This window comes from Ursus arctos, unplaced genomic scaffold (assembly GCF_023065955.2).
Source record: "Ursus arctos isolate Adak ecotype North America unplaced genomic scaffold, UrsArc2.0 scaffold_29, whole genome shotgun sequence".
Lineage (NCBI taxonomy): Eukaryota > Metazoa > Chordata > Mammalia > Carnivora > Ursidae > Ursus > Ursus arctos.
In genome coordinates, this window is record NW_026622974.1 from 5,542,923 (window position 1) to 5,558,369 (window position 15,447).

General features: G+C 57.4%; 1 protein-coding gene across 1 annotated transcript; it reads right to left on the minus strand.

The window, feature by feature from the left end:
• Positions 1-1,587: 1,587 nt before the first annotated feature.
• On the minus strand, positions 1,588-13,849 carry AARS2 (alanyl-tRNA synthetase 2, mitochondrial). The gene is made up of 22 exons (XM_048219688.1): positions 13,583-13,849; positions 12,580-12,771; positions 11,904-12,049; positions 11,525-11,692; positions 10,627-10,771; positions 8,478-8,623; positions 8,143-8,251; positions 7,756-7,794; positions 7,537-7,648; positions 6,952-7,085; positions 6,384-6,528; positions 5,971-6,143; positions 5,730-5,843; positions 5,500-5,640; positions 4,713-4,850; positions 4,513-4,622; positions 4,246-4,354; positions 3,810-3,932; positions 3,467-3,577; positions 2,840-2,923; positions 2,623-2,733; positions 1,588-2,214 (listed from the first exon to the last, which is right to left on the minus strand). The coding sequence occupies exons 1-22, from the start codon at positions 13,823-13,825 to the stop codon at positions 2,050-2,052; spliced, it is 2,958 nt and encodes a 985-aa protein (XP_048075645.1). The 5' UTR covers positions 13,826-13,849; the 3' UTR covers positions 1,588-2,049.
• Between the last annotated feature and the right edge of the window lie 1,598 nt (positions 13,850-15,447).

Consider the following 15,447-nt stretch of genomic DNA (forward strand, 5'->3'; position numbering starts at 1 on the left):
ACGTCTTTGGTGCAAAAAAAAGTGATTTTATTAAAGCATGGGGACGGGACCCATGGGCAGAAAGAGCTGCAGTGGGGTCATGAGGAGTGGCCCATTCTAAACTTTCAAGCTGGGAGGGGGTTAGGGATAGCGTAAGTCTCTAAGGAATTTTGGAAGCAAGGTTCCCAGGACCTTGAGGGGGCTAGCTATTGTTGGGAAAAGGTCATTTATTACCGTCTAATAAAACCTTACTCATGAGACCCTTCAGATGTATATCGGTGGGCCATGTGCTTGGGGGATGACTGCCAACTCATATCTTGGGGGGGTTTAGAGATAAAGGAAAATTCCAAAGGGATTTTTATATGTTAAAGTAGACTTACAGGATCCTGGGGTGGGGGGAGGCTTTACTTTCAGCTCTCCCAATTACTAATATGTTACCATGGGTAGGTTAACATCCTAGAAGCTCAGATAACTCATCATAAAACAGGGGTGCCACAACTCCTCCCCCCGGCGTCCACGGTAAAGAGCTGGTCTTCCAGTGAGCACCGCTGAGATGTGGCTACTGTGGCAGGTGCCGAGGTCTGGAAGTACAGCTCTGCAAGCCCATAGGGCTGAGCAAGCAGTCCGGCCCGGCAGAATCCCCGGCATCCCATCCCGGCAGGGACTGGTCCCTTGCGAGTCCTTTCACCGTTGCAATTAGAATGAGAAATCATGCCAGAAGCCATGCTCTGTGCTTACAGTTTTAACTACAAGGCCCCAGAACTTGGTCAGCAGGGAGCCTTTGACTTGGAGATGGGTCCCCTGAGGTCCTTTCCCTCCTCTAGCAACAGAGATCTGGGAACAGAGGTGGGGCTCCCAAGTCTGGCTGGGTGCTGAGCACGTTCATTCTGTAGGGAAGGAGGGCTTCCTCCCGCTCTGAGCCACTTCTCAGCTTCAGCCCAGGTTTGGGGCAGGTGCTGTGCAACTTGTCTTAGAGTCAGATGGCTCTGGCCCCTGTGCTCTCCAGACCCCGTCACCTGCCGCGCTTCCAGCTCACTGTGCCGCCTCACCTCCCCCGCAGGGCCCCTGCATTGGCTGTGCCCTGAGTCTGGGGCACTCCTCCCTCAGATACCCTCGTGGCTCACACCTTCCCCTCAGATGCCACCTCCCGGGGAAACGTCACCCGCCCTCCTGACCCCCGTCCCACTTTCTCTGCAGACCTCATTGCTGCCTTACCTCCGCTTCCTTCTCTTTACTGCTTATTTCCCCACTAGCAGCAAGCCCGGAAGTGCAGCAAGTTTCAGGCCTTTGGTTCTGGCCACATTCTCAGGAACTGACCAGTACCTGTGGCTCATTTTGGCGACAGGGCCTTTCTGAAAATGCGACGTCACTGTTAATGAAGCAAGAGGCACCACAGAGGATCCGTCCTGCTGTCATGGCTTTCAGAGGGCAGGCGTGGGTCCCGGTGGCCAGGGAGACCCTTGTGAGTGCCCAGAACGGGCTGGCATGGAAACCCCGTTGAGCACCAAGGGCGAGGAGGATGGTTCTGATGTGGATGCTGGGTGGGGAAAGCTGCTCTTGTTTTTAAGCGAAAGAGCTTTTAGAGCTTCCTTGCCTCAGTGAAAATACTTTTTTCTCTTTTTAAAGATGTCATTTATTTGACACAGAGAGAGATCACAAGCAGGGGGAGAGGCAGGAGCAGGCTCCTTGCTGAGCGGGGAGCCCGATGCAGGGCTCAATCCCAGGACCCTAGGATCATGACCTGAGCCGAAGGCAGATGCTTAACCGACTGAGCCACCCAGGCGCCCCCTGGTGAAATACTTCTTAGTGAGCCAAGACAGTCCGTGGCTCCATGTTCATCCAGTGTGGGGGGGTAATGCCTCTGGGTCCACTTCTGCCCCTTCTACAGCCCCATCTCCTTGTGTCCGCACGGGGCCTGGCCCAAGGTGGCCCTCCTAGGCTTAGCTGCTTGGCCTCCAGCCTTCAGTCCCTTGCTTCAGCCTCCAGGGAGGTTCTGCTGGCTCCTCCAGGGCTCCTGGCACGGGCCGTCTGCTGTCTGTTTAGTCTAGGCGAGTCCCTGGGTGAGCTGGGTCAGAGCTGGTCGAGGGCATAGGCTCGTGCTATACTGAGGGCAGCTCCCAGGTCAGCAGTGGTTCCGGTACCCTGGGCCACCACTCGAGAGCCCCAGGCCTTGCCCCCCATGGGGCTGCATACCGCCAGTGCCCAGGCCTCTGCTGTGAAGGCTGGCGTGGCACTCTGGGGACAGAAACAGAAGGGGCAGTGATGCAGGGCAGCCCTGGCCACCACCACCCACTCCACCTACCCTCGAGAGCGGCATCACGGTGATGAGCTGGGCACACGGCAGGGGAATCAGTAAGGAGACAGGAGAGCACCGGGCTGGGAACGTGGGTGCAGATTAATGAATGTCTGCTACTTGTCTGCAAGGGATGTGTGGCCTGGAGTGGGGGGTGGTAATTAGGGGAGCTCACGGCACCTTCTCTGGTCGGGGGGTGTGGTTAGGGCTAAGAGATGGCCCTAACCCTGTCCCTGGGGTGTCCACAGAGATCCCCTCTGCCCCGCCTTGGAGAGATCAGAGGCGTGGAACCAGACGGCTGGACCGGGATGGGCGGGGGGGGGGGGGGTCTGCTCTCCTCTGCGGCTCACCTGGGCCACCTGACAGGCACACAGCACATGCCCCAGCGGCTGGGGGCTGAGGAGCAGCACAGAGGTGCCGGGCGCCCGCTCACACAGCTGCCGCACCACCTTCACCAGCACCTGCGAAGGGGGGCAGACGGTGGCCGCGCCACTCTCGGGATTCCCGGCTGCCTCCCGCTCAGGCCTCTCCCCCTCCCTGGGGCCACCCCCCAGCCCCCGCGCTTACTGAGAGGGACTCGGCGGCAACCGTGTCCACGATCAAGGGCCCCTGTGAGTGCCGCTGCAGCAGCTCCTGGGTTTTCTGTGCAGCCTGGGGGTGGGCGGGGGCAGGAAGGATGGCAGGGCATCAGGCGGGAAGGCAATCGGCCCCCACCTCCACACTGAGCCCGGGTCCGGAAATCCTGCCCCCAGCAAAGGTCTGCGGCTCTGAGCAGAGGCGCCAAGGGTTCTGCCTCGAATGACCTGTGTCCTTCCTCTCCCCCCCAACCTCTTCCCTTTCGCCACAGCTCAGGCCCCCACAAATAGGCCGCCGAAGGTGAAGGACTAAGGCTGGAGCCCAGATGGATGAAAGGGGGCGGGAGGAAGGCGAATCCGCAGTCAAGGAGCAATGAGGGCTGAGTGGCCTCATCAAGTCTGTCGGCTTCCTGGAGGGAGAGTCTGAGCCAGACTGGGGAGTTGAAGGAGAGGCACAGTGTGGCAGAGAGGGAAGTGGGGGGATGGCCTGGTGATGGTGCCCAGCTGGCGGGAGAGGGAGGAGCCGTCCCCCCCGCCTTGTCAGGCCTGGAGGCTTCTCAGTGTGCCCACTCCAGCGTCTCTGACCCTGGCCCAGTGTGTCAGCTGCGCGTCGTCTTACCTGCCCCAGCTCCAGCTTCCGGATGGCCGTGTTGGCGCGCCGCTGCAGAGCCTTCAGGGTGGCCTGCAGTTCCCGCCGCTGCCACTGGGGCATCACGGCCGTGTCCACGGCCTAGGGCCAGAAGCTTATCAGCTGGGCCCTTCCTGGGCCACAGACTCTGAGGCCCTGGGGGAGGACATCGCACCCACCACACCCCACCCTGCAGACAAGCGACACACATGCAGGCCAGCTGGAGTCCAACAGGAAGGCTGCGGAGCGCGGGGAAGGGTTTGGGGGAGGCGCGGAGAAGGGAAGAGGGCCGGGAGAGGGTGCGGAACAGCTCCATGGTAGCGGTGACCCTCACATCAGTAAGCCGTCCCACGTCCTTGGAGAGTCTCTGAGCTGCCGCCACGTCCTGGCTGCCCCGACTCAGCCGCTCTGTGGCCGCTTCGACCTCCTGGGCCAGGCTCTGGCCCACCTCTCGGGCCTGCGGGGTTGGAATAGGATGCTCAGGGCCGCTCGGCTTACTCCCCCCCCCGCCTCCCCTCCCCTGGGATAGGGGTTCCCAACCCACTGCTAGTCAGGGCCAAGTTAGAAATATTCAACCACCTGGACGAGTCGAGGCCCCAGGTAATCACAACAGCGGCCAGCAGCTGGCACGGCCCTGTCAGCACACGTGTCCGAACACTGGTTCTGCTGCCGGGCATGCCCCAGGCTGAGCGTGTCAGCGGTGTGTGTCCCCTTCCCCCCCAACCCCGCTCCACATCCAGTAGCCTCCCGGACCCTGCTGGCACGCCCACCTGCTGGGCCTGCTCCCCAGTGACAGCCAGCAGGCGGGTGGTACCCTTGGTGAGCTGGCGCTCCCCAACGATGACCAGGTCCCCGACAGCGCCTGTGCGCAGCAGGTGCCTGCGGGCAGAGGAAGTCAGTGGGGACGGTGGGACAGGAAAGAGCAGCCTGAACTCCGAACCGGGGGCTGGTGGCTCCAAAGACCAAGGAAGGGTGAGGGTCCAGGGCCCTGGGTCAGGGCAGGCAGGCAGGCAGGCAGGGCAGGCAGGCAGACTCACGTCCCACAGCACAGCTCCACAGAGGTCCGCAGTGCAGCCTGGGAGGCCGGGTCCAGCGCACGGGCCACAGGCACCCCCACTGACACCACCCGCACAGGGTCTGGGTATACCTGAGGGTGTAAGGGGACAAGTCTGTTAACCAGCCTGTGTGTGTGGGGGGGGCGGGTGATCTTCACCAAGTGGGGGACTCCCCAACTCACCTCATCCAGAGAGCGCAGGCCAGGGACACGGGCGGTGCGTGCCAGGGCCACGTCCTCCATGTACACTGGCTCGTCCTGCCCCACGGCATCTTGCACAGTGCCCTCCACCTCCCGGAGCTGCTCTGGGGTCAGTGGAGCCTGGCGGGGTGGGGGGAAAAATGGACAGACTGGCAGAAAGTCAGTTCCACGCCTGTAACTGAGGCGGTAAGAAGCTGTCAATGCTGACGGACTACCCTCGGGTTCTGAACAGTGGCTAGCACGCAGCGGTGCTCTCTCAACCTTTGTGGGGCACACAGTTCTTCTCCTTAGAAAGCTACCTGCGAGTGGGGCCTGCTGGCAACTGCAGGCCTTTCAGCAGGCACTAAAGCTACGGAAGAAACGGACATGCTCTTCTGTACCGAGGGAGCTCAGAACAAGGGGCAGCCCAACGGAAGAGAAACCCGGGATGGGGGGGGAGGCGGGAGCAAGGACAAGAGCCTGATGTGCAAGGAGGGAGGGGAGACAGGGCGGCAGGGAAAGGAGGACAGCTCGGTTAGAGCAAGAAGGTCTTGGGTGACAGCAGGAACAAGGCAGCTGGGTGGCTGGAGGTGCGAGGAGGGCTCTGGACACTGTCTGGCCAGCCCCTCCCTGGTGTGCGAGGAGCGTGAAGGCAAGACGCCCCCCACGGCCTTACAGGGACTGAGCAACAGGAGGCCCGGGTCCTCGGACTGGCCAAACACCCCCCAACGCCAGACCACCTCTCTGGAAGCCTGCCACCTCACTTGAAGCCCTTCCCTGCCCCACTCACCTGGGTGGCCACGTCAAAGCGCAGGCGCTCGGGACTGAGGTGGGAACCTCGCTGCTCCGTGTGAGGGCCCAGGGTCTGCCGCAGCGCCCAGCTGAGCAGGTGGGTGGCCGTGTGCTTCTCCATGCAGCCTAGACGCCAGGCCTGAAACACTTTGGTCACCCAGGATCCTGGGGCGTGGGGAGAGTCCAGAGGCTGCAGGATATCCCGAGTATCAGGGGTGGTGTCCTTACCTCATCCACGTGTAGCTGTACCTGGTCCCCCACCTTCAGACCCTCAGGGGCCACAGCCTCATGTAGGATGAAGCCTCCACAGACCTGGGCCTGGGCCACTGGGAACAGCACATCCTGGGGAAGGGCAGGGGGCCAAGGCACTGGAGTGACGGCTTGTAGCTTTTCCCTCCCCTTGGCTCCCTTCCCAGCTCAGGCCAGCCATCGGCAGAAATTAACTTGTGTGTGTGTATGGGGGGCTCACCTCCTGGCCCACCCGCACCAGGTAGCCTCGGTCTGAAGCCTGACCCCCCTGTTCAGCATAGAAGTTGGTTTTGTCCAAGAGGAGGCCACAGCGCTGGCCTTTCCCCACGGAGGCCACGGCTGTCCCGTCCTCTGTATACAGCTGGAGCACCTGGGCCTCACAGGCGCTGAACTCTGCCAGGGAGAAGAATGGTCATCAGTGCTAGGCAGGGGTGTGGGATGTGGGATGTGGGTCTGTGCCTTACTTGAAGCCAACAGACACGTGGCTGGGGAGGAGGGGACGCTTTCAGGTGCCACAGCGACCCCTGGGGGCTGCCCCAGGGAATGCATAGGGCCGGCAGCAACCACTGCAGACATCCCTCCCAATCCCCGCCAGGTACAGCTGCAGCCAGCAGCCTCAGTCCAGCCTCTCACCATAACCCCCGCTGGGTCGCAGGGAGTAGTTGTACTTGGGACTGTCGTCAGTGGGGGGTACCCCTTGGCGCTGCAGCTCCCCCAGTGCATGGACATTCAGCTGCAGTCCCTGCTTCTGAACAGGCTCGGACTGCTGTGACCTGTGCTGCGGGATGGGCGTATGCGTTTGGAAGGGGCACGTGGCCAGTGCAATGGGACCTGAGCCTCCCCAGAGCCTGTCCCGGCCACACAGCTGTGTGGACCCTGCAGGACCCTGTGGAATAAGCCATCAGGGTGTGGCTGGCGGTTAGAGACCGTGGGCTTGCCGGTGAACCGCCCATCATGCAGGGTCTTGGGATCAGGCGTCCCTCACCCACGACTGCCCTTGGAGGCTCCCTCTCTAGGAGGCTGTGCTGGCCTCTGCCCTTTTGCTCCTGGTTAGCCCACTGTTCTCTACAGGCTGTGCGTGGGGCCGGAGGTGAGGGGACAGACCCTACCTCGGCCTCCTGAGAGTCTGCCTTGAGGGAAGTCAAGGCTGGGGAAAGGGCTGTCCCCACAGAACCCTGGGCGGGGGTGCCCCAGCCTGTACCTGGGCCTCCTCCTGAGCCAGCCACGCCAGCCCAGCCGAGTCCAGCTGCACCCCTTTCTCCTCCAGCATCAACTCCAACAGGTCCAGGGGGAGCCCCAGGTTCCCAGCCAGTGATAAGGACCAGGCCACTTCGGCTTTGAGGAAGGAAGACAAAGGGTGTTCAGGGGGTAGGGGCAGGATAGACCGCAGGGGAAGGAATGAGGGAGAAGGAAGGGCCAGGGCTTTTGTAAGCACATAGAAGCCACCAGGAGCCAAGCACAAGTGTCCCTTGTGTTCAGGGGGGAGGGGCAGGATAGACCGCAGGGGAAGGAATGAGGGAGAAGGAAGGGCCAGGGCCTTTGTAAGCACATAGAAGCCACCAGGAGCCAAGCACAAGTGTCCCTTCCCTGGAAAGGAGGGACTGGAGGCAGGGCCAGCTGGGCAGTGGGGAGAAGCAGGTCTGGGTGTTGGAGACAGTGCAGGGAGAGGGACATGGGGGGAGGAGGGTGTGGATGCTGGGCCCAGGCCTGGCCCAGGGCTCCCTCCTCTGGCTGCCCTGGTTCACGTAAGTGAGGCCCTCACACCTTGGCTAGGCACCTCACTCACCAGGGAACAATTCAGAAGGCCCCAGGCGCCTCAGGGTCCGATCGATGATCCGCCGCCCCCGCTGCAGGGAGGCCAGGAAGGCTGCCTCGTCCTCTGATACCAGGTGGGCTATCTGAACCAGGGCAGGGCCGGGCAGGACTGGAGCTAGGCCTCCTCAGAAGGAGAGCCGCTCTCCACCCCTGTCTCGTCGGCCCCTCCCTCCCCATCCGAAGCCAGTACCTGGGCTGAGTTCTTCTGTAGTTCTGGATACACGTCCCCCTGAGGGAGGGAGAGGGCTGAGAAGCGTGAAAGGCAACCTGCCCACTCTGCGCCTCCCTACCCTGGGCCTCCCCGAGGACACCCGCCTTGGGAGCTCGGCTCAGGCCGATGGATGGGGAGCGGACCCAAACAGGGAATACGGTGGAAGGGGGTCTCCAAACTCAAAGGCTCAGCCGCCCGGCCAAGGAAGCCTCCCGAGGGCTCCCCGCTTCTTGTATGCAATCCCAGCTTCCTCAGCCCCACAGGACCTGGGCTAGACATTTAGGGTGGGGAGCCTAGGCTGGGGGCACCGCCTGGGCTCAGCTGCCAGCACCCAGGGAGGCCCAGAAGAGTACGCTCTGCCCTCACCAGTGTCTCCACCACTACAGGCACCAGGCTGCCTAGGAAGCCAGGCGGTGCCCGTAACACCTCCGTAGAGAACCGCACAGCTCGACGCAGGATCCGACGAAGAACCAGCCTAGAGGGGTTCAGAGGCCAGCTATGAACCCCCAGCCACCCTTGGTCAGCAGTATGGAGAGTGGGGAGGACAAGGTCCAGAGTGTGTGCTCTCATCCCAGAGCCCTCGCCCTTCCCCCACTCCTCCTGTGATCTTAACCCAACCCACCTCTCCATCCCCTTTCTTCCTCTCCCCTGCAACCCCCCAGCAGCACCTGCCTCTCTCTGTGTAGCCCTTCCAGACTCACGGGGCGCCAGACATTCCAGGGTAGACGCCATCAGCGATGCAGACACTGAGCGTGCGGATGTGATCGGCCACCACGCGGTACGCCATGTCTGTGCGCCCCTCGTCTGCTGCCCCTACCCGGCCCAAGTAAGGGGGTGCCCCGCAACCCTGGCAAGTGGGAGACAAGGAGACACGGCTGCTGGTCCTGCCGGATGTGGTCCAGGTGGGGTGCTCTTCACCGGCCCTAGAGCATCTGCCCTCACCCCTAAAGCCGACCACATCTGGAACGTCCTGGCTGGAGAAGCTTCCAATGTGAAAGGAGGCCAGTCCCTGGCCTCCCGGGGCCACATTCAGCACTAGATGATGACGGCTGTGACCCCGTCCTGAATTTCTGCTACCAGAACGGGGTGGGTGCTTGAACGACGCGTTGTCTGAGATCCGAAACACCCTGCTCTGGGAGGTACTACTGGCCTCGCTTTAAAGGGGAAACGGAGGCGTAGAGGAGCTAGCTGAGTGCCACAGGCCACGCGACGCATCGGAGCAGATCAGAGACCTGAAGCTGGCCGTCGGACTCCAGGCGCTCTCCGCTGCCCACAGCCACTCCTCCAGCCTTCGTGGCGGGCAGGCAAAGCAGATGCCTGGTTCTTCCAGCTCCGCACCTGGAGCTCCAAACCTGTCTCCTCCCCAAGCTCCCCCCTCTCCATGAACAGTCCTGCCACTCACCACACTGCGCAAGGCAAAAACTAGGGAGCAGGCCTTCACTTTTATTTCCCCTCCCCATCCCATCCATCACTGGGGCCTTTTGCTCCTATGTCTGTGAGATCTTTCAAATCAATTACTCTTCTCCACTTCCACAGTCTCCAGCCTAAGCCCTGCCCTAGTCTCCTCCTTGGACTATGATGTAGCCTCCCGGTTGGCTTCTTGGCCTTCTCAGGTCTCCCTCCAGCCCATCCTCCACACAGCAACAAGAATGGCTTTTAAAAGTGTCAGTCAGATCACACTCCTCCCCGCCTCGGAACACTTGTCACCACACTTAGAATAAAAGCCCCACTTTGGACTTCAAGGCCCCACAAGGTTTGACTTCTGCTTTCCTTTGTATGTTAGACTGTTTGCAAAAATGGCCACAATCTTTTCCTCTTCTGTGTGCATGCGACGTTACAACGTGACCACAGCTGCGGATAAGAGATTCTTCCCATCCAGGGACAGAACTATTTCTCCACCCCTTGAATCTGGGCTAGCCTTGTCACCTGCTCTGGCCCACAGAAAGAGGTGGACGTGACAATGCTCTGAGCCTAGGCCTCAAGAAGCCTCGCGTGCTTCTGTTCTCCTTCTTAGAACCTTGCTGAGCTGTGATGTGAACAAGCCCCAGCTAGCCTGCTGCTTGACACAGCCTGGTCACCCGCAGTGCCCCAAACAGCCAGCCAGCCAGCCGACCCTCAAGTAGAACTGCCTAGCAGCTGACTACAGATGTATGAACTCAAGAGCCTGGCCAACGTTGCCAGCCCACAGACTCATACGCGGAGTAACTACGAAGTGTTAGGTGGTTTGTTACACAGCAAAATCTCAGAGACACATTCTCCAGCTACATCCCACGTGATTCTTCTTTAGCTAGCGGGCCACCCTTGCCTTCTTTTCCTGCCTCAGGGCCTTGGTACCTGCTATCCCCTCTACCTGGAAGGAGCTTCCTGTGGCTGGCTCCTCCTCTTTTAGGTTCCAGCTCAGAGATCATCTGCTTGCTGAGCCTTCCCCAAACACTTGGTTTAAGATTCCTCTGTACCACGGCTCCCGCCCAGGTACTATGACCCATGTTTACTGCCTGGTCACAAAATGCAATCTTGTTCAAATCTACCATCTTGTTCTTAAATACATTAAATATATTACTATTTATCTTTTAGGTTACAATGTAATCTCCACGATCTCTTTTCTGTTTACGGCTGTTCTCCTGTACCAAGCACAAAGGACTTCACCCAAAGTAGGAACTTAACACACATTTTTTTGAGTCAATGAAGGAAGGAAGGAGTTAGGAGCAATATCAGGTAATAAACATGAACCCCAGCCTCATGTTTGACCCTGGTGTCCTTGGTTGGTCACTCTTTCCACATGCGGGAATATGCGGAGTTCTCAACAAAAACGGAAAGCAGTAGCTTCTGGAAGGGAAGAGGCAGGCTCACCTGGTGTATGGCCTTGAGCAGCGGGGAAAAGAGGTCAGTGTCGTACGTGGAGCGTGTGCCTTGCAGCACAGCCACGAGCCTTTCCAGGCCCATTCCTGTGTCCACGTGCCGCTGGGGCAGGGGCTGCAGGCTTCCATCTGCCTCTCTGGCCAGGGAAGGTGTGCAAGGTGAGGCCCCACACAGGATTACAGGGGGGAGGCAGATGCCCAAGTGCAGTGGAGGGATGAGGCAGGGGCTGACAGGGGGAGGAACCAGAAGGCAGTACCCACCCCTCCCCACCAAAGGCACACAGAGATGGCCTTGGTTCCTGTCAGTACTTTCTCATAAAGGGTGAGCTCCACCCTCACCCCTGCTTGGGCCCTTGCCTGGACCCACACATCCCCCTTCTGGGACAGAATTCTTTGCCCTGAGAAAGAGACAGGTCAAGGCTGGAAGAAAATCTTAGAGATCATGAAGTTCAGCTTCACCATGTGATAAAAGAGCAGACGCCTGAGAGCAGCAGTGACTAGTTTAAACCATTATAAGCACAGTCGGTTGGGCATCTGACTTGGTTTCGGCTGGCGTCATGATCTCGGGGTTGTGGGATCAGGTCCCGTACTGGGTTCCACACTGAGCATGGAGCCTGTTTGGGATTCTCTCTCTCTCTCTCTTTCTGCATCGCCTCCCCCCACCCAACTCCTGTGTGCTCTTGCACTCTAAAAAAATAAATGAATACAAACAGGTATGAGCACAGACTAGAGTTAAAATCAATTATCTGGAAAGTATTTAGAAATGTGCCTGGTCCACAGTAAGCACCATTTAAGTGTTTGTTTTTTATAAGAAATGGATCAAAGTCTCCTGACTGCTATTTTTTCCACTTTTGGCCAGGGATTTTCCTCCTTCTTCAGCACCCTATTACCTGTTGTGTTGAATGAAGACCAGATTCCAAAGCTCCACCAGCTGAGGGGCTCCCACCCTACCAGCGAGGTCATAATGGATCTCGGTACAGGGTCCACAAGGGCCAGTGTCCCCCATCTCCCAGAAGTTCTCTTCTGGTCCAAAGGAAAGCACATGGCTGTCACGTACCCTGAGAAGAAAGCCAGGTGAGTGGTAGGGAGACAAACCTGGAAGCCAGAACCCCCTCTGCCATGACAGCCTCTCCATCAAGCTCAGCAAGAGGACAAACAGGGCTGACCCCAGACTCCTAGGATACGCTGTGATTCTGGGGACTGATGCTGGTACTATTTGCCAGTCCTCTTGCCCTCCAAAAGTGGAATAATGGGCAGAGGCAGACTTACCCTAAGTTGAGCCAGATGTCCCTGCTCTCCAGGTCTGGGTCCAACCCTGCCTTGGGGTTGCCACCAAAGTAGGAGACCCAGAGCCTGTCCTCAGGGATCCCATAGACCTGAGTCAGCAGTTCCCAGGCCATGCTGCAAGCCTCCTCCTGCAGGGGAAACCCACATGGGGTGGGAGGAGGAAAATGGGTAAGAGGGCCCAACTGAAGTGCCAATCAAGCCACGTGAGTTTCAGCCCTCAGCCCTCAACCAAAATTCCACTGCCCACCTTGTTTCCAGAACAAGCCATGACCCTTTCTGCTTGACTTTTTTTTCCTGCCCAGGAAGCTCCTCCCCTTCTTCTAAATCCTTTCTTTCAAGTCCCATCCTCTCCATCCTTTCCACCCTAACGTGGGCTGATTTCTAACTCCTGCATTTTAGTATTTCTGCCTGACCATTTATTCATACAATTACTGATTAGCCATTAGGCAAGAAGCACAGTCCTGGCCCTCAAGCAGCTTACAATCCAGTTAGGGAAGTGAAATACGTTCGTACCATACATGTTCACCTAGCACTTCGCCTCTGTGTCCAGTATGAGTCCTGTCTAAGCAGACACTAAGAATGGAGGCAGGACTAATCTTGAGCCCTTCTTGGTTGACCACTGACCCTTTCGTAACTCCAGGGCTTCCTGGAGACTCACCTTAAAATATTCACCCCCAAAAGCCCAATTGCCGAGCATCTCGAAGAAGGTATGATGGGAAAGGTCTCGGCCCACATCCTCCAGGTCGCTGTGGCGTCCTCCAGCCCTCACACATTTCTGGCTGTTGGCCACACGTCGGAAGGCTGCCATCTCGCTTCGTGGATTCACAGTGCCCAGGAAAATTGGCTTGAACTGGAAACACATGAAGGTTCCAGTTCTCATTCCTTCAACAGAAGGAGGAGGAAGGGAGTGGGGTGTTCAGACTGAAGGCTGACTGTGCCCCTGAGAGTACAGTGTGGGCTTGGCCAATGGGGCAATCTGGGAACCTGGAGGGGCCCGTCTCTGATGTTTACGTAGCTGACAAGGGGTAAATAAATCATGAAACAGAGACCCTCTGCTAGTACACTAGACAAGGTAAAATCAAGAGGAATGTGTTGGTGGCTGGAAACAGGGCACTGAATGGCTTCATCCTCCATTTCAGCTTCTTCAAACCACACCCAAAAACCTCAGGGTATAAAACCGAGACCACAGGGCATGTCTCACAAAGTCAGCATTTAACAGCTTCTAGGGTTAACCTACTCCCCCCTCCTCGCCCATTTTACAGATGAAGACAAATCTAGAGGGTAAGTGGTGCTCAAAGTCAAAAGCTTAAGAGAACACAGTCTAGCACATAGTAAGCGCTCAATAAACATTTATTTAATGAATTAGTTATCTTTATTTAAAGCATGAATAAATGAAGCCAGGCTTCCCCCACCAGTCTGCACCCACAAAACTCCACACCCTCCACTCTTGGACCTAAAGCTCAATCCAAACCCGGAAGTTCCCCAGTCGAACCCTCCCCAAGCCCAAACTTGTGCCCCCAAGCACTTAGCCCAACCACGAACTGCCCTTGCCCCAGAAGCCATGAGCTCCGCCCCTCACTTCTTTCGCCCAATCCCGCGGCGCCTTTCTCCCTGCAAAAAACCACAAACTCCGCCCCCGATTAGGGTGGCTCAGCCCCCACCTGGTTCATGCCCGCATTGACGAAAAGCAAGCTGGGGTCGCCGCGGGGCCGCACGGAAGCGGACGGCACTAGCCGGTGGCCATGGCGGTCCCGAAAGAAGTTCAGGAAGGCGTCCCGCACGGCCCTGGCCTGGGCTGCAGGAGGCTCGGATGAGAGCGGCCGACGGCTGGGGCCCTTCCACAGGGGCGACCTTCGAATGGCCCGCCTCAGTCGCCCGGCGGCAGCTGCCATCGATACCGCCATCTTAACTCGGGGCAGTGACTTCACGGGGTCAAAGGGCACCACGGGGATAGATGGTAACGTGAAAAGGAAACCGAGCGCTTTATACAGCGGCCCCTGGCGGTAGGAGGACTCTAGGCAGTCTCTACCGCCGGGTAGAGTGATTCAGAAGGGGACTTCAGCAGGAGTAGGCGTAGCTAGCACAGCTGCCCGGCACGTAGTAGGCCCTTACTTCATTCGTCATTAAACAAATATTCATTTAGAGCCTACTAGTGCCAGGCATTGTTTTAGGCCCTTAAGGTATATTAGTCACAACATTAACAAAAATCCTTGCTCTCCAGAAATTTGTATTGTAGTAGTAATTGTTCTATTTATTAATTTTGCAAGGTTACAACTGGAGTTGTGGTGAACAGGCATGGATTCAACTTCATGTGTGTGCGCATGTGTGTTTGCGTTTTCAGGCTGAGGGAAGAAGGCAGAGTGCCAAGAGAGGTAATATCAACATTGATTCAAGAAGCATTCAATAAATACATATCGAGGGGCATCTGGGTGGCTCAGTTGGTTAAGCATCTGCCTTGCACTCAGGTCGTGATCCCGGGGTCCTGCCATCGAGTCCCATGTAGGGCTCCCTGCTCAGTGGGGAATCTGCTTCTCCCTCCCCCCTGCTCCTCTCTCTCTCTCACCCTGTCTCTTATATAAATAAAATCTTTTAAAGAAATATATATCGATTATCAACTATGTGCCAGGCACTGTTCTAGACACTTGCCAATGCCCTTTGCCCTTGGCATTGGAAATGACTGTTTTGTTCTTAGGGACCGAAGCAGGCCCTCTGGAACAGGAGCCTAGTGGAGACCGAAGCCAAACAGCATCTGCTCCATTATTAACTGCTTAATAACATTTGGTCTTTTAATTTGCCAGGGGACGAGAGAGAATCAATGAAGCTGTTGACCAATAGCTGCAAAGGCTTCTCTCCCTCTCTCAGCTTCCCGATGCCCTAGGGTTTTGTGGGCTCTGCATTAGGGTAAGAGAGATACCTGTTCCGCCTCCCACTTCTGTCTTTTTCTCCACGGTAACAGCTGTGACCGTGGTGCTGACACAGATCCTTGTGGGTACAGCCAGGGTCCTCAGGGGCTTCTCACGATAACCTCTGATCTTGGTTTGAGAAATTAAGCAGGTTAAGAAGAGACATTGCGGAGGTTAAAGCCCAACAGGGGCAGCAGAGCTGAAATCAGTGTGTTTACCTACAAGGCCTCAGCCATCCATGTGGGCTCTTTTGCTCATTCTTTATGAGTTATGTTATTTAGGGGCTTTTGAAACATGGTTTCCTCGGGAAATGTGTAGTCTTTTTTGGACTTGAGTTTCTATAGCAATAGTGGATTGTCAGCTTTGTATTCTGACAGAGCACATAGCATATATCCCATGCTCCTCTGTTTCCTCCCTTGCCCACGTAGATTAAAAGAGTTGTTTTGAAAGTGTGTTTTGCCTGTTTTGGTTTTTCCAATGTTTTTGGAACAGGAACCTAGACCAGATGGGGATTTCTGTGAGATTGATGATCTTGAGACAAGACTGTGAAATTCTTCCCCAAACTGAGATGGGAGTGTTTTGCTAGAGAAATCTAGCTGGGGCCTCTAACCAGCACTGATGTC

Coding starts and splice junctions, on each gene's coding strand:
- AARS2 (XM_048219688.1), bottom strand. CDS start 13,825: ATGGCGGTATCGATGGCAGCTGCCGCCGGGCGACTGAGGCGGGCCATT. Junction 6,144..6,383: donor GCGACCCAGCGGGGGTTATG/GTGAGAGGCTGG, acceptor TCTCCCTGGCAG/AGTTCAGCGCCTGTGAGGCC. Junction 5,641..5,729: donor TACAGCTACACGTGGATGAG/GTAAGGACACCA, acceptor AAAGTGTTTCAG/GCCTGGCGTCTAGGCTGCAT.